Source organism: Calliopsis andreniformis, chromosome 2 (genome assembly GCF_051401765.1).
Source record: "Calliopsis andreniformis isolate RMS-2024a chromosome 2, iyCalAndr_principal, whole genome shotgun sequence".
NCBI lineage: Eukaryota > Metazoa > Arthropoda > Insecta > Hymenoptera > Andrenidae > Calliopsis > Calliopsis andreniformis.
In genome coordinates this window covers 2650461-2677059 of record NC_135063.1, presented here as the reverse complement: position 1 = coordinate 2677059, position 26599 = coordinate 2650461, and the positions used below count along the sequence as shown (strand labels likewise).

General features: G+C 35.6%; 1 protein-coding gene across 3 annotated transcripts; it reads left to right on the top strand.

The window, feature by feature from the left end:
- Positions 1-1816: 1816 nt before the first annotated feature.
- On the top strand, positions 1817-25765 carry Galk (N-acetylgalactosamine kinase). 3 transcript variants are annotated; one of them, XM_076392863.1, is made up of 10 exons: positions 1817-1893; positions 8783-9007; positions 9263-9430; positions 14719-14926; positions 19111-19219; positions 19545-19702; positions 20824-20964; positions 21692-21806; positions 23739-23943; positions 25122-25765. In XM_076392863.1, the coding sequence occupies exons 2-10, from the start codon at positions 8838-8840 to the stop codon at positions 25285-25287; spliced, it is 1440 nt and encodes a 479-aa protein (XP_076248978.1). In that variant the 5' UTR covers positions 1817-1893; positions 8783-8837; the 3' UTR covers positions 25288-25765. The 3 variants fall into 3 exon arrangements, with proteins under 3 accessions (XP_076248978.1, XP_076248979.1, XP_076248977.1); XM_076392864.1 differs by having other exon boundaries at positions 1826-1893; positions 8788-9007; XM_076392862.1 differs by lacking the exon at positions 1817-1893 and adding an exon at positions 2699-2804.
- Positions 25766-26599: the final 834 nt, after the last annotated feature.

Sequence of the window (26599 nt, the reverse complement as noted above, 5' to 3'; positions counted from 1 at the left end):
TCGGCAGCACCAATCGAATTATTAATAAAACATTAAGTTTGAACAGTGCTTCGTAAATTAAATATTTTCGAATGTTTACTCTACCGAAATATTAAAAAGAGAAATTAAGGTGTAAATTAAAAAAGTGAAAGTAGAAATATTGCACCAGGATTTAAACCTGAGGCCAAATAATCGTGTTCCATAGCTGATCACGCAAGCAAAATATAAATACTAGATATGAAAATATATGTAGTTAATATGTAAAAACAATGTAAATGTTTACGGGCGTTATTTTTATTATTTCAATACAAAGACAAATTTTAGAGACTTATATGTATTCGTAAATGTCCTTTGTAATATTACATTCATATTAATATCATTATTGCATTCATATTAATATTAGTATTAAAATTACAGACAATTTGTTGGGTCAGAAATAAAAAATTCAAACATGTCGATTATTGACCTACGCACACGTGGGCTATACCATAAGATTTTTTATCATAGATGGGTATATGTACGTGGCGCTGAAAATTACGCCACGAAATCTAGTATTATAGATAGGAATGTAGGTTTTCGTAACGTTCAGGGTGGAACAAGAATTGGGCGGTCAAATATTTTATCCATTGCTATACTATGATTGGTCATTGACCTATATCTCACGATTTGTAGCATCATTGCTACCGATACTCTCCCTCTCTTTCTCTTATTCAAAGGTTTCCATGTAAGAAAGAGGTAGAGAGTGTCGGTGCGTCCAGATTCATCTAAGTTAGGCGTACAGAGACCTGTATTAATTCTGTCAGAACTAGATATAGGCAATTTAGGTAATTTCGACTAAGCTTTTACTCACCCTGTAACAAATGTAGTTAAGTGAGATTTCGAGCAGGCGGCGCTAGTATCGAAGGGACAATGAAAGGCCTAAAATAGGCAGCTACGCAATTAAAGTATAACGTAATTTGAAATAGAATCTCAGTATGTCAATGAAATCAAGTAAATCTCATGGTATAAATAAACGCCGCTGCCTAATTGTGACTTTCGATCGTCCTTTTGATACTAGCGGCGCCAACTCGAGGTCCTATTGTACTACATTTCTGGCAGGGAGAGTACAAGCTTATTCGAAATTCCCTATGTCGGCCACGTCTAGTTTTAACAGAACAAATGTAGATCTCTGTACATTGCATAAATTCTTTTTATCTTGGCAAATATTTGTACAGCTACATCTTTGAGAACTGAACGTTGCCGTCTCAAGAAGAACTTGTTAATCTCTATAATTTCTTTCTCATTACTAAATTAATTATCTACAAAACTAATAAATGAATAAAAGGAATACTATTAAAAATTTATTCTTAAAATAAATACACTGACAATTTTCTTAAATATTTACCTATTTTTTACCAATTTATCCTATTTTTTTATTTCATGTATACTATAATTTTATCCTAGAATACGACGGATTAGTGGTCTGATAAAGGTAATAAAAAATAATAAAAGTCATGTATACATTTTTTTAAACAGTTAGACAATGAATATTTAGAAAATAGAAATTCTATATAAACGTTTTATATGAACTTCATCAACAATTTGGCTTTCCAAATGTATTTAACTTCTCGTCACCATTATTATTTTAATTCTTACCACTCGTAGTACTGTACTCTTATTTTATGCACAACTGCTAATATTGGACGCGGCACGAAAATGGTAATAGGTTTCGTAAATCCCAAAACCATGAGACAGAAAAAAGCATTACTTGTCCAGTCTGCTCTATACCTCGTCTGTGCTGTGAGATTGAAAAAAGCGTTGGCTATCAGGTCTATCATATGATTTGTCTGTGGTCATGTGTACATAAAGTTAATCAAGCACGATAACTTGACGTATTGTTATTCAACAAGCGGAGTCCATCGAGTGCAGTGACAGGTACGTTGTGACAGTGCAAACTACATACGTTGTAGCATTCTCCCACCATTCCAACACGAAGCTGACGCGGCGACAGCCGCCATTAACTCATTCACACACGGACGCAGACGCATTTGTGTGTGTATACATTGCGAGAATACAGGTCTATACTTCGTTGACACGTTAATAACAAACCGATTTTCAATGTTAATTAGCTAACTACGTTGTGGCACACTAATACGATTACTTACAAGTTTATAAGCTATGTCAATTCACCTTTATTTCATCGTAAGACGCGTTTTCATTAACTGAGCAACCTACACAGTGGTGCCCTTCGTAGGGTAGTAGTGAAAACAACCGCGAATCGCACGCGTTTTAAATAAGCAAATAGAATTGGTAGCAGCAAACAGTAGAAAAGTGGTACGTACAGTTTTGTGACAGTGTTTAAAATTGAGAAGTGTGAAAATTGTAAAAATGGCAAAACGTAGATAATGAAGTTTAATTTATTTTTAGATACAATGCGTGTTAAACTAAATAAACTAAACAATATTAAAAAAATAGATTATTCAGTTGTCACGAGAATCATTTGATGTTGTAAAATATGGTGCTTCTTTTTAGCGAATTAAAACAGTGATACGCGTATAGCGTTGCGCAAATAACAAAGCTTTCCGGAACCACTGAACGAAAAGATACGAACCAAGTCGATTTCTCTCGATTGTATGCTTTGAATTTATCTTGCAACGTTATCGCTGCCTACAGAGTACAGAGTAAATTTATTGGCGCTCGAGCGAGCTTCGTGCTTCCAGTGCAATAGCACACTTACGTGAATCGTTGTTAGCCTCGGTTCTTGGCATTTGCGAATTAATGGCACAGCCCTATATCCAATCAAGAAACACCAAAGCAACTTTACAAAAGGCAAGATACGTTAATAGGTAATTTGATTTCCTTTGCTTCGTGGAGATAAAAGTACCGGAAGATACAATTTTATGCTGGAGACGATAAACTCATAAATGATTGATACTTGTTTGTTGTTTTGTTATCGTTCTTTCTACACTGTACCTTGTAATGTGACTGCGGCATTATTTATGTTTATGTAGAACATACTTCATATTACGTGAAATTCATGTTTAATAAGTATAAGGTAACTAAAAAGTATTAATGTTTCATGGGGAAATATTTATTAATTTTGCAATATTAAAATTTCAATGATCAAGTATACACATATGTCAATATTATATAAGCATATAGAATAATATTTCTATAATTTATTAGCGTCGAAGATTTCGTCTCGGATATTGCAATATTTTCCGAAAGAATTCGAAAGTTCTACGAAGCGATCAGGCATTTTAATTCCTAACTGCAAACCAATTATCCTAATTGAGTATACACGTAAGATGTTACTAAATCTTAACGAATAGAGCCGTTAGCAATAGTACCTGTCGCTAGATAGATATAGATATTTTCTGAATCGATTTTTCCTCAAAATATGCTTCTTCATTTCTGGCTGCTGTTTTCATTATAATACAAATGAGTCACATATTTCAACATTGATAAGCGCCAGAAGCATGTGCATACTTATACAGGGTGTCCCAGATTTTTCTGTACAAACTTCGATAGCGTATTCTACAGATAAATGTGTGGTATACTTTGTCACGTTTTTCCCGATTATATATTCAATAGTTGGAAATCAAGAATACCTGACCAGCATCCGTATGTTAAATACAAACGTGGAATTCTCTTATATGAATTCATGTTACTAATAAAAAATACTCTATAAAGAATAATTACAGAAATTAACTACAAAATGGAGGAGGCATAAAAGCATAAAAAAGTATCTAACAAAACATGATCAAAATAGTGATACATGGGTGTTCGACAGCAGGTGTTAGAAATTTTAAAAGGAGATTCTACGTGCTAAAATAAAACGAAAGTCGAGAATGATAGAAATGTGGTTGAGGCTTCGTTTCAAAGTTATTAGCTCCTTCAAATTTTTTGACGAGTTTGACTCGTGCATATTTTGTAATAAATTCGCTGCCGATCTCACGCCAGCGCGAGATGGGACTTTTTCGCAAGTAACCAGTTGGGCACTATTGTGTGATGGATGTATGTTTAGTTAACGGGAGCTATGTAGTTTGCAGTTTGGCATAATCTATCGTTTCAGATCGGCAGCGAAAGTGATAACATTACGAAAGAAAATTAAAATAAAATTTAAAAAAATAGGTGAAGGGGCTGATTAACGAGAAAACACTTAAAACATGCATGAAGTGTCTCACTTGAGAACTCAGTCAATTGCAGACGTGCAATAGTCAGGGACGCGATATGTAAGAACAATGGCGGCTTAATAGTGGTCACGTGACTTACGTCAACAAGTAACATTTGAGGACGCGGGTCATGTGATCACTTGTGAGCCGCCATTGTTTATACAACTTATTGTTAGACATGATTTTGTGCGTATTTTAGATATTTTCTCAACAGCTGACAACTTGGAAACAAAACCCCAAAGATAATTTCATTCATCTTCATCTTCGTCTCATTTTGACATGTAGAATCGCTTTTTAAAATTTCTGACAAATTTAAAATTTAAAATTTCTGTTAATCACATCTGTGGTTGAACACCCTGAATGAGTACAACATAATATACAGGGTGTTTCAAAATTGATGGTACACGCGGAAAGGAAGTGATTCTACATTGTGGTTGAGTGCAAGCGTACGGAAGTACAGTTTTGGGTGCCTGAAGGGTACAAGGGGTAAGGAAAATACTTTTAATCTGACCACTGACAGTCTCTACGGTACGTTAGAAGCATTCCCCTTTCCTCGTTTACCCCTCAAACGCCTAAAACTGTAGTTCGGTACACCTGTACTCGGTCAAAATTCAAAGTCAATTTTCTTGAAAATGAAGCGTGATATCAAGAATTTTTATTCTACCTTTTCGTCTTATTTTTTCATGTAGAATCATACCCTTTCCGCTTGTACCATCAGTTCTGAGATCACTTGTATAATGGTAAACATAAATGAATAAAAAATAACTGTAGAAATTACACATTTGGAAAATGATTGTCTTACATTTATTCTGAGTTTTCGCTGGAATTACACTTTTCAACACTATTGCTGTCCACTGATTTCCACTGATTTTATCACTGATTTTACTTGTAATGGTAAATTTCTGAACTGAATAATTTAGAATTACGAGTAAAGTTCTAGTAAAACTATTTCCTCACAGATTTCGATGACTTTTAAATATGTTGTAGCTATCAGCTTTTTAAACGATTTTTACCTGTACGTGTGCCTGGCGGTCTGCCTTAATTTTCAAAATGTATTAAACAGTATTTTTAACATTATGTATTTCATACCATGCAATTCTGCTAATTTTTGAATTAGGACTTCTTTGAACACTTTATTTTGGCGCGTAATCTGAAACGTACTAAGATGCCCATATTCCGAAGATATCACACAATACGCAATTAATAATCAACCACTTTGCGGGATGAAAACTACGAAAATGCCTGCAAAGTAGCATAGCCTCCAGGGTACTCTTCCACCAACGCCCTCCTAGTGGAAACGATACAGGGAGAGCTGCGCCACGGAACAGTTTTTCCGTATTTTTATTTTTTATATTGAAAAAACCTTTTTCGAAATATGAAAAAATTTACTTACATATGTACATCCTTCAAGATTCATAAAAAAAAGCTGAATTTTGTGTCTTTAGTAGTTTCGGAGATGTAAATTTAAACGTGAAGGGAGTTGTAAAAATCGACAAAGACTAAACTTTGGGGGCTTATATTTCTTACATGTATATCAACTTTAAGGCATTATTATTGCAAAATGGAGACACATCGCACATTACGTCATACGACACTTTGTGTTCCATTTGAGCTCCCCTACGACCCCTTAGAATATTTCTACATATACTTCTTACGCTTGGTATAGGGCTGAGACATGGTATTATTGTATTCTTTACATTTCATATTTTTGATATAATATTTTAATAAAACATTTATCGACTTTTTGTCACATGACAGTTTAGTACTATTTTTACCTGTGAGTACACTGGCGAAGTTTGTGTGGAAAAATATGAGACATCCTATATATTATTATATTCGACACAGCCAAACTCGCTTATCAATTGATAACTAAATTTAACAAAATCCTGTTGTCTACTGAATTTTATTTATCTGTCGCATTTTAATCTTTAATCACGATATAATTGTTTAAATCTAATCTAAGATATGCTTCCCAGTAATCCCAGTTCACAGGAACTGGTTTCATTGTAATCTGGAGGAATCGATATAGTGATACGCATTAATATTTGGACATCACGATATTCGTGAGTTATTTTGTACGTCTTTGTTCCTCACAATATTTACGCACTGATTATTTTTTATTGTATGAAAATACTCATTGTAAATAACATTATAAAAACATATGTTTCACTTATTTAATTCACATGGATTTTTGTATAAGAAGCAATAAAAGTAGTGGTCAATTTTGACGTAAAAATATTCGGACACCTGGAACAGGCCAACACGAACGAAAATTGGTGAACTACAGTTTTGTCGGGTCCAATAGACACAATGAATTTGAATGAGACTACACATACGACTGACAGAATAGATGGCCGACAAAAAAGCAAAATCCATTGCATTTATTAGGACTGACAAAATTGTCCTTCACCCACTGTTGGTCGTGTGCACCTGGCCTTACACGGAAAAAAATGTTAAACTGAAGTTATCGAAGTCTCTTGTAGCATTTACAGTAGTACTTCAGCAAACCTGAGTTTAATAAAATCAGTAAGAGTTGATTTTGTAGATTTAACAAAGCTGCTCTTATCGTAATTAAGATAATCTTTGATAATTTTACAAAAGTATGACTATTTTTTCCGTGTAGTAATACTTTCACAGAAAATACATATAGGTATATTTAACAAAATTATAAATTTTAATTACTTTACTGGATATTTCTTTTTATTAATAACCTGTTGTAAACGTTTAAGGATGTCAAAGATCATGTAAAATAGTCTTTCACTGTTCTACTCACCGTATTTTCAGTTTCTTCTTAGATTTTATTAAAATTTTACAAATATTGTAATTTAATAATTAAAGCTGATGATTGTGGAAGGGGATGTAGCACTTTTGGTCAATTACATATATAATTAATATCCTTGATCAGTTCTTAATTTATGTTTCAACTCATTACTCCATTCATTGTTCGACTCATTGTGCTACGCATAGCACTACATATGTCAGGAACAAAGGTATGCAGCGACAAACTGAGGAACACCGTAATGTCCTAATATTAATGCGAGTCACTGTACAAATAAATCTACCTCTACACTGTAGAACGAAAACTCGTCACTTAGTATGTAACAACTTTCAAAAGATACAATATGCATGTATAGTACTTGTTCCATCGAGGCTCGTTTGAGACGTCACGATTGAATATTGTTGCTATCCTCACTACTTTATTCGATATACACATACCGCAAAGTAGGACGAATATGAGAACCTTCAGGCACAAGCTCGACGCTCGAAATCGATAGAATCATAAAAGATAAGAGTAGGAATAGGGATTAAAAGGTGGAAAAGTCAAGCTCCTTATTAAACGCAAGTTCTAGTCGATTCCTTGAAAATGACATGAAACATGACACGATTCTGATTATTGATAATAAATTTACATAAAAATTGATTTGCAAAATCATGTAGAGAGTACTGTAAGGATGCGATGCAATGTGGAAATGTCTGACATCTGTCGAATATTGGAGTACAATTCTTGCATTGGCAGTTTACAAGAGATCTGTTTCCAAAGAGTTTCCAGTACAGTGTGAATTTATAGTTTACCATTAAACATTGTTACGTAAATATGAAAGAATGTTTTTGCTTTGTTCACATATTAATATAAAAATATATACTGTACTCCGCTGATGAGATGAGCCCCGAAACCAATAGATCTGTATCGTTGCCAAGGTTTATTTATTATTCGTAATCTCTCTTGCATGACTTTGAATGATTTTATGTTATAGATATTTGTATTCATCTTGAGAGTTATTATCAGAGGCTAAACAGAAAAATGTAGGGTGCCATTTAGAAAAACAAAAGTGACCTTCATATATCTTCAACGACTCCTCCTATAAAGAAGTGAACACGATCATATGATGACCCCTTTAATATCAAACAACTTTTATTTGACAAATTTTTCTATTACTCTTACAGTTTAAAAGATAATCAAGGTGGTAATTTTTATCGGGACACTCTGTACATGTACATATTTCAAACAGTATGTATAAATGTGTTCGGCGCTATTTTTTCAGGGTATCAATAGTTCAAATAATTAATACATTTAATTAATAAACTTAATAATTAATGAACGTCAATAATTAATAAACGTAAGATAAGTATTACATATTTTTAAAGGATAATAGTGATAGTGAAACAGTACCTAAATTATGTATCATTCTTCACTGGAACCAGCAAGATCTTAACTCTAAATGAAATCTAACTTATAAGTTAAATAAAGGTTATAATCTTATCTGATTTAATAATAAGAATTCCTATGTGATCCTATTATTTTTTGCGTCATCAATCGAGTGAAACTCCCTTTTTTTCTACTTGTTGCTATCGCGTCGTTCGCCTAAACAAATTGTATCACCACGGGCAAACTCAAAGGAAGCCGAATAGATTACCAGTCATGATCGAAACACATGCCTAGACCCGAGTTGCGATCCTTAATTGTAACCTTACTGAAACCATAAATGCTGTTGGAGTCTCTAACCAGAGGTTTCTTAGTATCGCTAGGCTAAAGAATCAAATTTTTTGCCAAAATGAAACACTGCGAAATGAACATCCAGTGCTTAGTTAATTGTTTTTGTACACGGAATAATTATCGATTTCAAATTTTTTGCTTGGATTTGTTGCAGTGTAGGATTTCCTCGGATTTTATAAAATAAACCGTTTGCTTCGCCGAACGGAACAATGAACGTCATGCCACACAACGCGAACGGGAAGTACGACACAGAACCGGAAGAGCTGGTGGCCGTTTTGCGACCGGATGAGAAACTCCTAGGACGACTGAACACCCTGGCTGCACATTTCACATCGAAATACGATGTTAAACCCTCATTTTTCGTCAGAGTTCCCGGAAGGTACGCAAAAAATGATTCCTTTATTTAATTTTTATTTTTGCGAAATTGTAGTATTTGTATTTGTATACTTGCTGCGTTTACTATTGTCGATGCAAACATCGATACACTTTTTCTATCGTTGTAAACAGTTCGTTTACGAGGAATCGAAGCTATTTTTGTGCATATCTGGCTTATTTTAGTAGTCGCTTACACAGCTGCTGATGAATTCAATTCCTTTACGAGTAATTGCGTTTGTTTTGCCCGTTCGTTCTGTAGAGTTAATTTAATCGGTGAGCACATCGATTACTGCGGCTATGCCGTTTTCCCAATGGCCATCGAACAAGATATCCTCGTTGCCGTGGCTCTCTCGAAAGACGACGATATCCGGCTCACCAATCTAGACCCGAAATATAAAGATTTCCGGTGCAGTTTCAAGGATGTGAGGTGAGTGGATTGACCAGTTTGATATGACGAAAGTAAGTTCGAAAGTTCTTTAAACCTTCGAAAGTTCTTAAAATATAATTATATTTTCTACGAAATTGGAGGAGGTCGTTAGAAATTTTACTTAACTGTAAGTTTTTAAAGTGTCGCGAACACATTTCAAAAATCCGTATGTCAAAGGTGGATGTTAAGAAATGGCCGATTTTTGCTCAGAAGGCAGAAAGTAAAGTTCAAGTGGTGTCTTATAGAATTATTAATGTTCAATAACGTAATGTAATCAGTTTTTTCCGTAAAGTGTGAGGAAAACCTGCAAATATTGATAAAAGCCATAAAAAATGCGGATTTTTGTCTTCCATCCAGATGCTTTATTTCAAGGTCTATTTAGATTTATACATGTGATTCATGATATTTTTTTGTCTTACAGTTAGAGTATGTCATGGAATTAAATATATGAATGGCGGAAATGTTAATAAAAGTCTTGATCTTCGATATTAAATTAATATGAGTTGGACTTCAAAAAACTTCATCCTTATCATCTGAATCTGAAGATGCATTATCCTCAAAAATAGATAAGAGACTATACGTTCCTAGGTGTATATCTTGCAAATATTCTAATTTGCAAATAAATATAACATGAGAACAACAACCTACTACTCGGCAACCTACTTTGCATGAACAGTAATGACTTAAAATTGATGAGAGCCCAGAAAGGATTTTATCAAATAAAACCTAAACAGTTTGATAGAATTCAATCGACGTGAACGTTGTCCAACTCGCAATAAGAGGGCACTTCCATTATCTAAGTCAATATTGTGTTCGCGATGACTTGTCTTAGTGGAATCTTTGATGATTTCAAATACGAAATCACTATTATCACGAATATGATATAACATGCGTACATGCATATAAACTTTAGACAAAATCATGGAACAAACAATGTAAGTAGTTTTAACTCGATATCAGAAGTCAATATAATTTCTTTTTCGCAGTGCCCGTACGATAATTTCATGACATACTTTAACTGTAAGATAGACAAATATGATGTATCAAATATATTAAATTTAGTAAAGTAAATTTAGTAAATAAATTTACATAGATAAAGCATCTTGAAATAAAGCATTTGGATTGAAGACAAAAATGTGCATTTTTCATGGTGTTTATCAATATTTTCACGTTTTCCTTATAGTTTAGAGGGAAATTGATTACACCACAGCAATTCTATAATACATCATTTGAATTTTATTCCCGCCTCTAAGGAAAAAATCGGCCATTTCTTATCATCCTCCTTTTATAGGATATTATAAATCGATTCTACATGCAAATTTCGATGCCAAACTTTATATCTGTGCCCGATTAGTAAAAACAATGTTAGTATGTAGGTAGTAGGTTCCTACCTCTTGCGTTCTCCAATACCTAAGTGAGTAGGTCGAGTTGCAACAACAAAACATCATTAAAAATATTCCTACTTTCGGAAACTCGATATTGGAAAATGTTCGAATCGAAATTTTACGAGAATTTCTCGGACTATTTCCAATTACCATTGAGTTTAATGATTCTCATAAAATAACGACGAAAAAAGGCATCGTCCCAGGGGAAAACCGTATTCCAACAGCAATTTCCTAATGCTTAAAATTCAAATAGAAAAATCGTGGGAGCTTCGATCGATCGACGGCTTTGCGACCAAAATAATTTCGTTGTCCACGTTTGTTCGGGAGCGAGTCGCCGAAAAGTAATACGAAATTCCGCGGGAAACATCGGAATGCAATTTCGCCACGAGAAAGTTTCGCGGATGCATCTCCCGCGGCTCGGCGACAGAAATAAATGGCGTTCGGCACGACGTGGAACTAATTTGCCGGGAAACCGTCTCGACGCTCCTTGGGCGCGCGATTAAAACGACCAACAATGAAATGAAAGGCGCAACGATAAAGACAAACTCGACGGTAATTCCATTAGTCGCCCCTAGCGTTTAATGACCGCGTGTCAATTGCAAATGCCCCGCGTTGTCTGCGAAATTCGCAAACATTGCCCGACCGATCAGCCATATTACACGCAGTCACAGAATCCTTTGGCGCAATTGTTTGGCGCGAGGTAAGGAGACTGTCGCCGGAACGTCGAGATGTCACGCGAGCGAGCTGGAACAGATTGGATGACGTCGACAGCGAATTTTCGGCTGACATTAATTCTTTGACAGTCCAATAAAATCTCGAAATTAAACGATTTCTTTTTCTTTGAATTTCGAGGATGGGGAAAGGAAGAAAACTGTAAAAATATCAGAGTGTACATTCATAAACTAGAGCATTGTTGTGCCTAAGTATTATTTGTACTAAATTATTCGGTACTTTGTGCCTTTCAGATCTTACTCGAACTACGCTATCAAAGAATTAAAACATCGAATGTAATTCAAACACTGGAATTATTAATATCCGAATATTGATATGTAAATAGTTATAAATGTTGGTTTATTTGAGCATGTACATATCTACTCATGCACTCATGAATTTACCCCAATAGCACAAAGACATCTTTATAACATCATAAAGACATCCGTGCTTAACATTCAAGACGTTCTAAGGATGTCGGTAGTATCCTCCAAATCTCGTAGAAAGGTCATGTGAACATCTGTTGTTTCAAAACGTGACATCTTTAAGACATCTTTAGAACGTCACACAGATATCTTAAAGATGTCTTAAAGACGTTTGTTCTAGACGTTCAGGACACCTCCCAAATAGCACAGAGACATCTTAAAAATGTCTCAAAAACATCCAGTAAAGTTCCAAAAATGTCCAAAAGACGTCTCTGAGACGTCCGATATTACAAATCAGTATGTCTTTAGGACGTCTTAAGAAACATTTATAAGAGATTTTAAAGACGTTCAAATTACGTATATAAGACGTCCAGACAAAAATTAGACGTTTTTAAGACGTCCAAAAGCGTAAGTCTTTAGAACGTCCATGTATTGTGTCTTTAAGATGTCTTATGGACGTAAATTTCGCGAGTCTTTACGACATACGCTCTTGGATGTTTTTAAGACGTCCAACTTATGTCGTAAGACGTTGGACATAAAATATACGTCTTCAAGACGTCGTGTGCTATTCAGGAAGTCATCCTCCAAATAATATCATTAGAAATTATTTTATTTCTAAGAAAATTATTGTTTAGTATTATGTATAAAAAAATTTCTACTATTTTGAATCAAAATGTAAAATAAGAAACGTAATTACTAGGTATGGAATAACGTAATAGGAAAGTGCATGTGTGTCTAGAGTACATATTTGCTGAGATCCCTCTGTACTTGGGAACATGTACCTACATACCTATGTTAAAGCGTGTCTGTACTGAGCATGTTTACTCACGCACGTAGATACTGATAATTCCTTACACAGGGTGTCACAGGGTGAATCGAGAAAAACGCGATGCAAGCTTGCTGCTTTCCCATAATCGATCGATTTTCAGGGAAGGTATTTTAATCTGCAAATGGTTATGAACATGTGTTTACGTCTGTAAATAACACGAGAGAAAATATTTGTGGGAAATAACGAGTCGTGTTCGGTCAACAGCTGCCTGGACTGTTGCTTATTACGTAAGAATTGCTGGAAGTTACTCGCAGCTGGTTTTCTTTATCGAGCGTAAAAATACAGTCGGTAGAAAAATCGTGATTCGCCAGAGAGTCTCATATTTCAACAATTTATTCTGATGTTTAAAACAGGAGCGACTATATTTTCCAAAGATTTCTCGGACATCCAGTAGTTCACATCTTCTTACAACTGCTAACATAAGTTAAGGGCAAGGTAATAGATGTTGACAGTTTTGTTACACGCTTTCTGATTCCATCATATTCATCTACAAATACTGCTTTATATCCAAAAGTAGAATTTTGTTAAAAATGCTTTAGCAAATTTTTATAGCTTGATTTTATTGTACACATAGTTCTAACATTAATTTCGGTCCTCATTATTGATAATTTAAATTTAATTATCAAGCTTACGTACCAAAAGCAGTATAGCTCGTTGTGGTGTGAACGCTAATCTTTTTGCTATCAAGCGTAAAAGGATAACAACTTTTGTGTAAAATAACCACGGTACTTCGCCAAGAAAAAAAATGAAGCTTTCCATAATGCAAATGGAAAGAGTATAATGCAAAGAGCTCGTGTAATTCGCCATCTCTACGTTGCACGCTTCACCGTTCTTTATAACTTCTCTCAGAATTTTATACAACAGGTGTACTCGCGACAGTCTTCAAACTTTTCAAGCGTTGTTATAAGATAGATTAATCTTTATAATAGAAACTGAAAAGTACGTAGAAATGACTACTGCAGTGTCCACGGTGCACAATAGTTTTCAAGGAAACGCGGAACACTTGTGATTCGCCAAAATAGAATTAATCCTCTCCAGAAAACCATATTTTTTTTAAAATCGTAGGCAACCTAGGTCTTTTTTGTTTTAGTCAAATTTTCGTATTGTTTACATATTTAAAAAAATTTTTAAATATCTTAGAATACTTGTCAAAATCTTTACTATATTATACAATCATTCAATAAGTCAAATGTTTGCAATATGTTTCAATAAATACAAAAATTTTAAATAAAATGCAAAAAAAAACAGGAATTTGTTTGAAAATGTACAACTTTGTAATAAGAAAATGAATATTGAAAAAAATTGTTACAGGATTGTATATCTAAGACTGTAACTATTAAAAAAAGGCAAGCATATGTACATATATGCAACAGTTTATTTTTGGAATGATTTATGGATACAATAAATATAACTATAAACAAGGTTTTAAAAGGACGAATATCTAAAAATGAAACGTGACATAAAACATTATTATCACAAAAATTTAAAGACAAATTATAATTATAAAATAAATAAATCAAAATGTCCTTCTCATCGACTTCATCCTCACAAAATTTAGGTTCACGCTCGCATAAATAATAACGCAGATATTCAGCATTTCTCTCAGCCATGAAGAATGCCTTTATTTAGTTTATTCCATCAGTAAGTATCAAAAAATGAGGAAAATACTAAAAAAATAAAAATTCACTTACTTTCGAAAAGATTAACGCTATCCTGGATTGTTGGGGGCATAAAGTTAATTTTTATTGTATGTCTATTGATCAAAACAAAACTTATCTAGACCAACAAATTTTGTGAACTAAAACCTTTATACAAATTGTTTTTAGGTGAGGAAAATAAATTCTCCAAACATTTTGTTTCGGAGAACGAGTGAAATTTCGTTTGGGTCTTCAGTGACCCAGGTTACCAACAGAGTGTTAGTTTGACATTTTTCTGCAGTGCCTGCATCAAGGACGTTGGAAGCGGTCCAGAATGGTACGAATACTTCCTCTGTGGCGTGAAGGGTGGTCTTGAAGTGATCCCCAAAGAGTGCGTACCCTCGGGGATTCTAGCTGCTGTATGGGGAAATATTCCTCCTAATTCGGGCCTCTCCAGCTCAAGCGCTCTCGTCTCTTCGGCTGTACTTCTAACTGTATACGCCAACCAGGTGAGCATTCGATCCACGTTTTCATAACGTATTTCGCTGTTGACTAGTACTCGGAGAAGTCCAGGTACTCCGCCTCCTGCAATTCGCTGCTAGAGATAACTGAAAGAGAACTTTTCTGTCGCATTTGAGTTTGATACTCTCTCTCTCTGTGGAAACTAGAATTATAGAGTTAAAATTATGGTTGGGGAGTATGTGTATAGTATAATTTACGCACAAATAACTGCTGTTTAGGCGAGGAATAATTTAACACCGGCGGCAATTTCGAACGAAGTGCTAAGTGCACAAAAATTTCTATATTCTTCGACAGAAAATAGTGCCTACTAATTGCAATGTGTATCATTACCACAAACACTGTCTACCGATTCAAATGGCTCAATGTACAAGCTAATTGCGTAATAATATCGGCTAATGAATGGCGCTGTCGCAATTTTCATTCCCCGCTCATCATGTACTTTCCGCCGATCGTCTCTCTTTGAGTCTCTCCCATCCAGACGTTAATATCGCTTCAGAAAAATGACTGGAAAATTTCTCAAGTTCCCCTTCTACTCTTCAGGGATTAGCAGTGTTTTTCGAGGGAGCCGCGATCCACGTTTTTCATCGTTGAGAAAGAAGTGGGTTTCACGCGGGGCTTACGAAGGTAAACGATCTGTTTAACTTCCTCTTTGAAAGAATTACATTCTGCGGAAGTTTTATCAGGTTCGAGAACAGAGGGAGAGCGTGAATGATTCATCTTGCACCTGGAAGATTGCTTTTTGAGAGAATTGCGAAATGTGTGCCTTGTGATGATAAAAAGAAAAAGCGGTTGTTGAGAGACTTGTTAATGGAGGATGCTATGGTAGACTTTGAGAGCCAATGTGGAGTGTAGAGTATAAAGACTGAGTTTGAAGACTCTTCTGCAAGGTCCATAACAAGTTACAATGAGTTCATACGTGTTCACATGACGTGACAATAATGTCTTTGCACCCTAAATCGCGACGTTTAACACGTTAACTGCCACTTTAACTTCATTAAAAATTCTATCACTTTGGCTGTGATTCCAACTTTAAAGAAAATTGTTTTTAATTCATTTTCATGATTATTTTAAAATGTTTTGTCTCTTTTACTAAGTGTCGCTGAAATTCTGTATATTACTATTATTCATGATTATGTAACTTACCGTTATTCACAATCATGTAAAAATTGTCACCCACATATGGGTGACATGGCAGTCAACGTGTTAAAATGCAAACACATTACTGTCAAGTCACATGGAATCACGTTACATATTATAGCAAATTTGTTTCATATTATAGCGAATTTATTTCATATTATAGCAAAATAGGTCTAAAACAATGGAGAAACCTCAACGTACTCTATGAATTTGGTATAATATATAACGTGAGTTCACGCAACGTGATAATAATGTGTTCGTACCCTAATGTCATAAGTTGTGCCGTCATGAAAACTAGATGCGACAATGACACATTATGCTATTATATTGTTGTATAGTGTCATTACAGCAAACGTCGTAACTTTTAATGTCACATGAAAATATATCTATATGGTCGTGACAACGACTGTCATGACTTTTGGTGTCGCGAAAACTAGGTGTGATAATGAAACTTAATACTATTAAGTTGTTGTATGTCATGACTACAAAAGTCATGAGTTTTACTGTCACGTAAAATTTTAACTTTAAGGTACCTTGCAATGAAAATCAATCAATTTTTATTGTTATGACACCATATACAACAATGTAATAGTATTAAGTTTCATTGTCACGTTTAGTTTTAGCGACGACAAAAGTTATGACACTCGCTGTCACGATCATAAAAGCTTCGATTTACTGTAACGTGAAATCGTCTCTTTAGAGTTGAATCCTGAAAGTACCTATATTATTTGCTTCAATGAAATGTGAACCTTGAATAACTCGTTTCGAGTTACAGGATCATACAAAATTACATAAATATCGATCGAAAAGTAGATAATAACTGCAATTCGAAATGGAATTGTATTACAAACGGGATTACTGAGAAATTGCTTTTAACCTTTTCTTTCCCAAATTTTTTAATGACCTATTGAAATATTTATATCTTAAATTTGGTATGTGTTTCACCACAAAAATTCTAACGTTTTTCATATTCAAGTCTTCATTCTATTTGTTTCTTAGCAGTAGCAAATAATGAAATTAAACAAGATTTTAATGTCGATTGATATATGTACTGTACAACGATCGTAAATTGAAACCTGAAAGAAATGCAGGTCTGATTGGTCGGATCTTTATGTAAGATCATACGCATTTTCACTATTAGTCGAATTACTCGCATCTATTAATGCGTATCTGTGGTGTCGTGTGTGCTCCTGTTGCCCCTATGACGTCCGGGGTTTCAATTTACAATCATTGTGCAGTAACTACAACCACATGCCTATGTAAACAAAGCAAGGACTAAGGATTAAAAATTATGCATTAAAGTGCTGCATCAAAACAACTCTAATTCATATCAATAAAGATACTCACAAAAAGAATATTTCATCAGGAAGCAAAATACAGCAGAAGAATCATCAACAAGGTCTTCTTGGCCACGTCGCAATTAGTAAAGCTAGGTCATTGAAAGACGAGCCAAGGTATCAGTATCACGTCCTCAACTGCGACTATTTCGCCGCGATTAAATCACGTACACACGCGGCGATATTCCATCGCGTTGCAATAACTACACGCGAGAAAATCACAGTCGTCCTTGGACCAGAGATAAGTGAAATTTCGCCTTTCTTTTCGCTCCTCTTCTCTCCAGGCGACCAAGATCGATGAGGAAAGTTTACGAGGCCCTAATGTCTCCTTAGGCGTAGTCACGAGCACACCAGTAGTCGGCCAACTCATTGTCAGACCTTCTATATTATGTCCCTAGTATCTTTAAATAGATGTCCTGGGGCAGTTCTGATACTTTCTTCTCCATTTCTGACAACTAACTTCCTATCCATTGACAACGATTCTTTCTAGATAAGGCTCGTCAATATTCTTTCGTATAGCCGACTTGTTTGGTTCAAGTCAATCTGGTAATCGACCACTAAAGTGATTCTTTTAAGGTGATTTCATACGACTCGGACAGGGGATATCGTGATTCACTATTGAATGCTATGAGTTTAACGGAATTATGCTGTCCTCTGTTGCATGGAATCTTTCAATCGGAAGATTCCACGTTATCTGATTAACGGGGATTGGAATGGATTTCTCCCTTTATGTGGAAATGGAGTGAACACGATACCTCAGTTGGTGAAACGCAATATGAAACTGATCCGTTTATTATTAACTCTGAAGCAGCCGTTTTTAGTAATCCAGTGGATGCAAGATTACAACTCTCGAATAAGGGATGCTGTAATATTACACTATTTTACATTATTTATTCTTCGGTGAATATTAATTAAAATAGCGCACGAAGGAAGAAATAAACCATAACTCCAACATAAAATTCCTCTCGAGGACGGTGAATAACGGAGTTTGTATTACGAATTAAAATGACTGTCTACTCAGTCAGAATTAATATTCACGTGGCAGGATTTCGTTTCATTTGCATAACACTTTTTAGTTGTCCGACTTTGTGAATATTTTATCTTATAGATCATCGCATTTATTTCTTGTGAAACGAAGATATCGTCTGTCGGTTCTGCGATTAAAAGCTTCCTCCTCGGCTGAATAATTCCCGTAACTTTTTGCGTCACTCGTGAAGATATTTCCGCAGTAGATGTTGAAAAAGTCGGCAATCGACTGAGGGAAATCTTCGATTGATCCCTTGTTTTAGCTTTAGTTCAAAAAACGCACCCCAACGTAAAAGAATATTCTATCCAAACGGTATCAGTACTTTTCATTTTCTCTAAACGAATTCCGCTTAAACGTTAAAATAAATTTAAATAGTCTTTCGACGTTGAGCAACTTTAGGTCACGAATCGGAAAAGTTTGTTTCGCCAGTTAAAAAGCAGTTTCCAACTCTGTCGCGTTCGCAATCACCAAATCAGTTCGAGGGAGAAACGTTTTACGAGTAAAAAAAGTATTTACCTACACCTGTTCTGTCGATGCAGTAATTGTAAAAGATGTTACGAGATAAACTAAAACGTAAAATAAACAGTGTAACTAATTACACCCGCGGACTAGGAAGGGGATTTCATTGGTGAATTTTTCGATAGAGACAACTGTTTGTCTTGTGTTACAGCATCAATTGTCGAAACGTGAGCTCGCTACCATCAGCGCCAACGCTGAAAGGTACATTGGAACGCAAGGCGGGGGGATGGATCAAGCGATTGCTTTTCTGGGGAAGGCTGGTGATTATTTTATTTTTTTTCTGATTTTTTAACGTGGAGATCTGAGTGACTGACCAAGCATCACTATGAACCATTTGACACCCCCGACAGACAACTCGATTGATTCTAAAAAAAATGTAAAATTTTTAGATTTAAAAAATGTTAAAAGTCGAAAATTAAAAGATGTAAACATTTGAAAAGTAGATAATTTTAAAATTTGGAGAAGTTTCTAAAGCTTCACACTTCTTTTACAAAATATATCTATTTAATATGTAATTTTGGTGAAATTTTGGGTATTTTATATTTATGAATGCATTTGTGTTAACTCTTGTTAATATCTGCAAAGGTTCCGCGATGCTAATCGAATTCAACCCGTTGCGTGGTACCGACGTCACACTACCGGAAACCGCAGTGTTCGTAATAGCGCACAGCCAGGCTTGTCACAACAAAGCCTCCACCGCGGATTTCAATTTAAGGGTAGCTGAGTGTCGACTAGCAGCAAAGGTAACATGATCATTTTCTAATATTGAAAATTTTGATTAAAACCTACGAAAATCAATTACATGATTACTTTCATCACGTAACAGTTAAACTTTGTTCTCTGAGGAACAACTAGAAACAGCAATAATACTTTACTTTTATGGTGTTTACAAATCCACCGAGAGCTTTCGTGTAAGAAACTCTTGAAAGTAATAGAAGAATACAAAACAAACATTATATAAATTGTACCGTGTTGAATAATTATATTAAGATATAGTTAAAGTTGGACTGAGTTTTGCATAGTTTATGAAATTTCTACAAGGTATTCTTTACTGACACAATTTCCCAGCGAAGATATAACACTTTTGCTTAAAACTTCCACAATTTACCGCTCGGTATACGATGATACGTTTCGTATGGAAATGCAACTTATAATTGGATTGACAGTGTCGCTGTAAAATTAGCTAGCTAAGAGGGGAAGTTTTTTGAGCAAGATAAACTCCGAGTGCAAGGATGAAGTACAATCTCTGCGTAGTGACACCGGTTAGCTAGAACTAATTAGCTCAAGATAAGTCGCCCACTCAGAAACAAACTTGCGTGAATGTATCCAACCGTTAAATTGAATATAAGCCTCGTGCATCGAGCAGATAAAATTTGATATTAAAATACATAGAATTATAAGCAATTTCTCGAATACGAAATAAAAAGTAAAGACGTTATCTTCAAAGAAATGAGATGAATTAGTTAGGTATTATAAGAATAGCTAAAATCACGGTTGGAGATGTCTGTGTTGGATGCGTTCCTTGACTTCGAGCAACAATGAGCACTCGAGGAATCGTTCAGGCATAAAGTTCTAATGAGACTGATGAGATTGCGTTTCGATTAAGTTTTACGGTTGTTGCACAACCGACTTTGATCGATGCGCCTCAGCGAAAGTGCTATATATGTCTCGAACAACGCTTAAGTATCAAAACAACACAAACAACTAGTTCTCATGCAAATTGAGGATTGGGGAGAAGCGTACCAACAAATGGGACATAATTTCTAAAATAGTTATACGTGGGAAACAATCTACAGATTTCTACAAATGATTAATAATTTAGCAGGCACTTTTTCCTCAAGAGAGTTGACTTCTGTTTCTCCAGATAATAGCGAAGAAAAGAAACAAAGACTGGGAACATGTGCAGCGATTAATCGACGTCCAAAAATGTCTTGGCCTTAGCTTGGATGAAATGGTCTCTGTGGTAACCACTGAGCTTCACGAAGACCCGTATACTTTAGACGAGGTATGTAATTGACATAACATTAATAAGGATAACGTCCAAATACCTTTTCGACATCATGGATATCGACGAAAGTCTCCTTCATTGATCCATGGGCAGTACTATAGAGAACAGAATAAATTGAAGGAAGTATACACTACCGTTCATAAATATTTGGACACTTCCAGATTATGGGAAATGCATAAAGTACACTTCAAGTAAAGTTCTCTAATATCTATAGTTTTGGCTACAAACCTTATCTCAGACGCTTACTGTATAAGGCTTACAAATGCTGATGAGAATAACATTTGATATCAACTAGCATAAATAAAAAAGTGTATTTCGCGTATTTTGAATAATGTAAAAGTGGAGAAATACTTAAACTCCAATATTAAACATATTAAAATACTTCTGACTTACTTAGAAGCAAGTAGATTCTAGTGTTAGTATAAATCAAAATCTTAGGCTCAGTTTTACTTAAAATATTAACACTTGACATTTTATATCGATTACTCTCATTTTTCTTGCATCGAGCGTCATAGCTTTCTATAAACGTATATTGCTGCCCCCTGCGCTCCCAGATATCGATAGCAATTCCTTCACGGAACATGGAGGTCTAATTCCTTCGATGCTTTCTAAATTTCCTCGATCACCTTGTACGATTCGCGTCACACCACTAAAAAGCCACGACTCCGGCAATAACAGGATCGTCGGCGCGCATTATCGGCAATGGTACACATTATTTTTCTAGATCAGCGAAACTCTCGATACGACGAACGAGAGGCTCCGAGAAATATCGTCCCTGAGTTCCTTCGATGGCTCGCAGAAATTCAAGCTCAAGAAACGCGCTTTGCACGTCTACCAAGGTAACAAAATCTATTCATCATTATCTGATTTTACGAGGAGAAAATTGCACAGTATGCATTTTTCTCACCTTTGCGCGCAACAAACTACCATATTTATTAATTTGGAAAAATTCTCCTGGATCAGACAGTTTTCTAGGAGTAAACAACGATTATTTATGCAGCAATTTTTCTCGGAACCGTTCCGCTCGATTTCAGCCACGTTTTCGCAGGAATAATTCATATATGTAAATATAGATGTTACTTAGGCTAGAAGTAATCCGGCCCGTTTGAATAATGAAAGAACAACTTCTTTCGCGATCAAGCATCTTGGTCTTCCCCATTTGCCATCCTTTTCAGTTGCTGAAACACCCACGCAAAAATGATGCACTGTTGTTCTTCCGCGTAGGAAAATTGTCGAACGCACGATACTTGTTATGAAAAGTACAGCGACGCTGATCAATCACTCGAACGCATTCTTCCACGAAGCAATAAATTTTCGTGGCGGCACTTTATCGATTGCGACCGCTATTTGTTCCCAACGCCGTGTGTTCGACTCAATCCATAGAATTTATTGCCGTGGAAACGCAACGGAAACCGCGCAGAAAACCCTTCGTAGCTTTCATCCACTTTTAGCCCTGTTTCGTCTCTTCCCAACGATCGCCCCTGGATCACCTTAACCGAGTGAATTTTCTGGTGACAATCGACGGTATAGAAGAATAACGAGGCTCCACTCGAACCAGACGCGATGTCAAACGTGAGAATTAACTTTTCCCGTTGTTCGCTTGAAATTCCCGTTCGAATTCCCTGAATTTAGTCGCGAAATTGTTTTGACCCGTTATATTATTACGTTCAAATGAATAATGGCAGTGTTCTTAACCAGACTACTTAAAACGATTAAATTTCATGCATGCAACGGTACTACGGATACGATATACATACTTGCTATACTCTCGTACACGAACTGTACTCGTGAGAATAATATAGGATAAGGTACCGTGTATCTTATTCATTTCTGTCGCTTTTAGCACTAACGGAGGCTTCTAAAAGCTCTCAGTTATTTCATTTAGAGAAATAGACGGGACGATCGTCACCAATTTTTAGGTATGAACAATTTTTTCAAGTTCCCTTACATCTATGTCTACATATATTCTGTACAGGGCGGTACAAATGGAAAGGAGGCGATTCTAAGTGGAAAAATAAGTCGAGAATGCAGAATTAAATTTTTTAATATCACGTAATGTTTTCAAAAAAATTAACTTTGAATTTTAACCGAAAACGAGTGCACTAAAGTACACTTTTTGGCATTATGAGGGAAACAGAGAAACTGGAGTGCTACTAGCTTACCATAGAGAGTCTATAGTAGAGATAGTCAGACTGTAGTCAGACCATGAGTGTTACGCCGCCGTGTACCCTTCAAGCAGCCAAAACTGTGCATACTTCCATACGCTAGTCCTCGATTATATTACCAACTTAATTGTCTCAAAAAGAAAGTACGATTACAAAAAATTTTATTGTGTATTTTCGACTCATTTTTCGTACAGTGAAATTGTATATTCACAGTTCATTATTTTGTTCAAAAAAGTTTAAGACTTTGAACTCTTTGAACAAATAATACTCACTTACATAAATATAAATGGTACAAACAATAAATTATAGTGATCAGCTACTGGAAAAAGAATAGCACTGTAGAAAAATATAAAAACGAATTAGAAATCGTTTTTTAAGCTAGAATCGCCGCTTAAGTACATGATCGAATTTTTAGTAAATGTATCGTGACACTTAATGTATTAAAAAATCGCTTGATACGTTAGAATAAACGAGATGGTTCTTCACCCAGCTCGAATCCGACCTGTTATAAATGCAGGTGCACATCCTCTGCGATTCCTGTTGCGCGCGATTGTCGCGATTATTCAATTTCTATCGATTAAACGCTCGTATGATTGCGTATTCTAGAGGCTGGCAGAGTGGTGGCATTCCGGCGTATAAACGAGGAGAAGGGTATTATGGAGGAGGAAAAGCTACGGCAGCTAGGTAGTCTGATGTCGGGGAGCCATGAGAGCCTGTGCAAGCTGTACGAGTGCAGCCACCCGAGCGTCGATGCGCTGGTCGACAAAGCTATGACTTGTGGTGCATTGGGAGCGAGGCTCACGGGAGCTGGGTAAGTGCAACCTGCCCACGAAATGGCAAAACACAAGGCACTCGAGGCTTATAAATTAAATTTCTACACGAGCGAACAAATTTCGCGCCTTAGGCATAGTAGATGCCCTCGAGAATCAAAAACAACGGGGAGGAAGTGGAAATTTACATTTCAAGAAGTGACGTCAAACACAGATGTGATTTTTCACCTTACTTTTCTCTGTTCGGTTGCCACAGAAAACAAATTTTCAAATCGAATGCGAATAATTTGGGTTTATAAACCATATTCGAACAGTTAGAATTTTTTAATTCAACAGACGTCCATCTGGCCACGCGATTATGTAAATTATCGTCTCCATCGATTCCATTACGATATCAGTTACCGTTTCAATTTCCAATTAAGAACAGGTGCACAAGACTATGATAGTAATGAGAAATTTTGGAAGTTTTCTTACGGCATTGGAAGAGAATCATGATTTTGAAGGCCAAGATGCAGAAAAAAGAAGTAACGATAAAAGTCTAGAATTTTTATTTCAGCAGATAAATAGTAATTGAAATTGGTATTTGAACTCGCTAGTATTCTTTTTACATAGAAATCACGGAAAACCCTCGAAGTTTTTTAATCAATTTAAAGATCTTTAATAGATAATATTCGATGTTAATCATTTCTTGTGATCCCTTTGATGAAGCCCTCAGTTCGCGTCTGTTGGCAAGTTCCTGATACGCTTCGGAACTCCATTGGTTACGAAGTTCCTTTATTACCCGAAATTTCATCTCGATAGCTGTCGTTTTAGCTATAGAAGCGGGAATGTGAAATGGCACGTTCGAATAGAAGAAACCGAGGGCGGAAAAGAGCTCAGGAGAATGGCTTAATCGTTTTACGATGAGAATGCAATGAATTTGATTACGTTCGAGAGCAGCCACGAAGACACCTTGAATTACTTTAGAAATAGATTCCCCTTTATTCCGATATGAGCGATAAGATTTCTTTTCCAAGGTGATTTCCTTTATTCAGACTCTCTTTTGCACACCAAAGAACTATTGTACGATTTGCTGAAAAATATTTTCTCATGACTCTCGTGATTTTCCTCCGTCATAAAGTCCGTCAATCACGGTCGAAATATTTCCGGAAAGGATTTCCAAAAAAAAAGTGGAGGAAGAGATATCGAGGTTGCACCTGTGCGTTTTTATTTCATACAGGTGGGGCGGCTGCATAGTGGCCATCACAACGAAAGACAAGGTTTTCCAATTTGTGGAAGCATTGAAAAAGGATCTCGATCGAGACGGAATAAAAGATGGATTCAAGCTCAACGATCTGGTCTTTCCAACGGAACCGAACCAGGGTGCTGCAATTTATACGACCTAGTTTCCATTTCCGCTGCCCTTTTTCCTCGCCCTCTTCTTGCATTTCATAAATTGTCGAACGAGCAGCCAGATATTTATTACGTACTCCCTTAATTGCTAATTATTCGTACGTAACTGTATCATAAATATGTCCATGCAATTATACATGCACGGAAAATGAAGAAGAAAGGTAAAGAAATTTATGGGTGTAGATTATTTTACAAAATTATGAAGAAATATTCATTTGATATGCGTTTTTTTAAAATACTCTATACTTCTAGATTTTTCGACCCTTTCTGTGGATCATTCCTTACAGTTGCTTGCAATCAAATTCTAACTTATTATTGTATTTAGTGTATTAGATGCAAATGGCAGTTGCTACTGTCAATTATAATAAACCATGATGATATTTAGGGACTAAAATCGTAGCCAACATAATCTATGGGTTATTGTTATGTTATGTGTACAATTAAAAATACATCCTATGGACAATGATATTATATCTACTACTTTTTTTATAAGTGAAATATACACATGCAATATTACACCTGCAGTACTTTCAGATAGCAACTATCCTAATGTTTGAATTGATTCCGGAAACAGGAGATAGGAAAATTACGGAACTTAAATAGGGTCTCCAATTCTCCTCATCGTTCACTGTTCCTTTCACCACTAATCATTAGCGATTAACAGCGGAATAAGGAAGGAAATGGAATGCCTACTTCGATTTACAAGGACTTAGGAACGTGATTAAAGGTGAATTCGATGTGCTCAGATCAACGGAATGAAATTTAACGAAGGGAAGTTTCTATTCAAACTACGTACACTCAAGGGTGCTTTTCATACGTACCCTCCAGCCCCAAAAAATTCTGTCGTATGCATAAAAATTAGAGAAAGACAGAAAATCTATAAGGAAGCAGATGTGACCAATTGCAAAATTTGGTGGAATTCATTGTGGCGTGGCTAGCGATTCGCCTAGTCAGCTTTGTCAGAACTATCGAAAAAGCGTTCCCCTGAACCCTATTTAATTCCCAAATTTGGACGAGTTTTACTTCGATTATCGGAAACCAATAAATAGTGAATATGGTACAATCAAAATTGTGGAGAAATAAAAAAATACAAACGAAATACAAGTAAAAAGGGATATCGACATTTTAGAAGTTCAGTGAAAATAGGTACTTTTAGCAAGAAAACCACAATTTTAATTAAACTAACGTTGGCAAAACTTGGAAAGTATGTTTGACATGATATAATTAGAAATTTACGATCATCGAAGCTCTGGATCGAGTTGCCGACTCATCTTGCTCTCCCTCTATCTTTCGCTGGCGTAGAGT

What these genes read in the sequence shown, in the direction of transcription:
- Galk (XM_076392863.1), top strand. Translation starts at nt 8,838, where the DNA reads ATGAACGTCATGCCACACAACGCGAACGGGAAGTACGACACAGAACCG. An exon ending in ACCCGTATACTTTAGACGAG is followed by an intron (nt 20,965 to 21,691) that starts GTATGTAATTGA and finishes TTATTTTTCTAG; the next exon opens with ATCAGCGAAACTCTCGATAC. An exon ending in GCGAGGCTCACGGGAGCTGG is followed by an intron (nt 23,944 to 25,121) that starts GTAAGTGCAACC and finishes TATTTCATACAG; the next exon opens with GTGGGGCGGCTGCATAGTGG.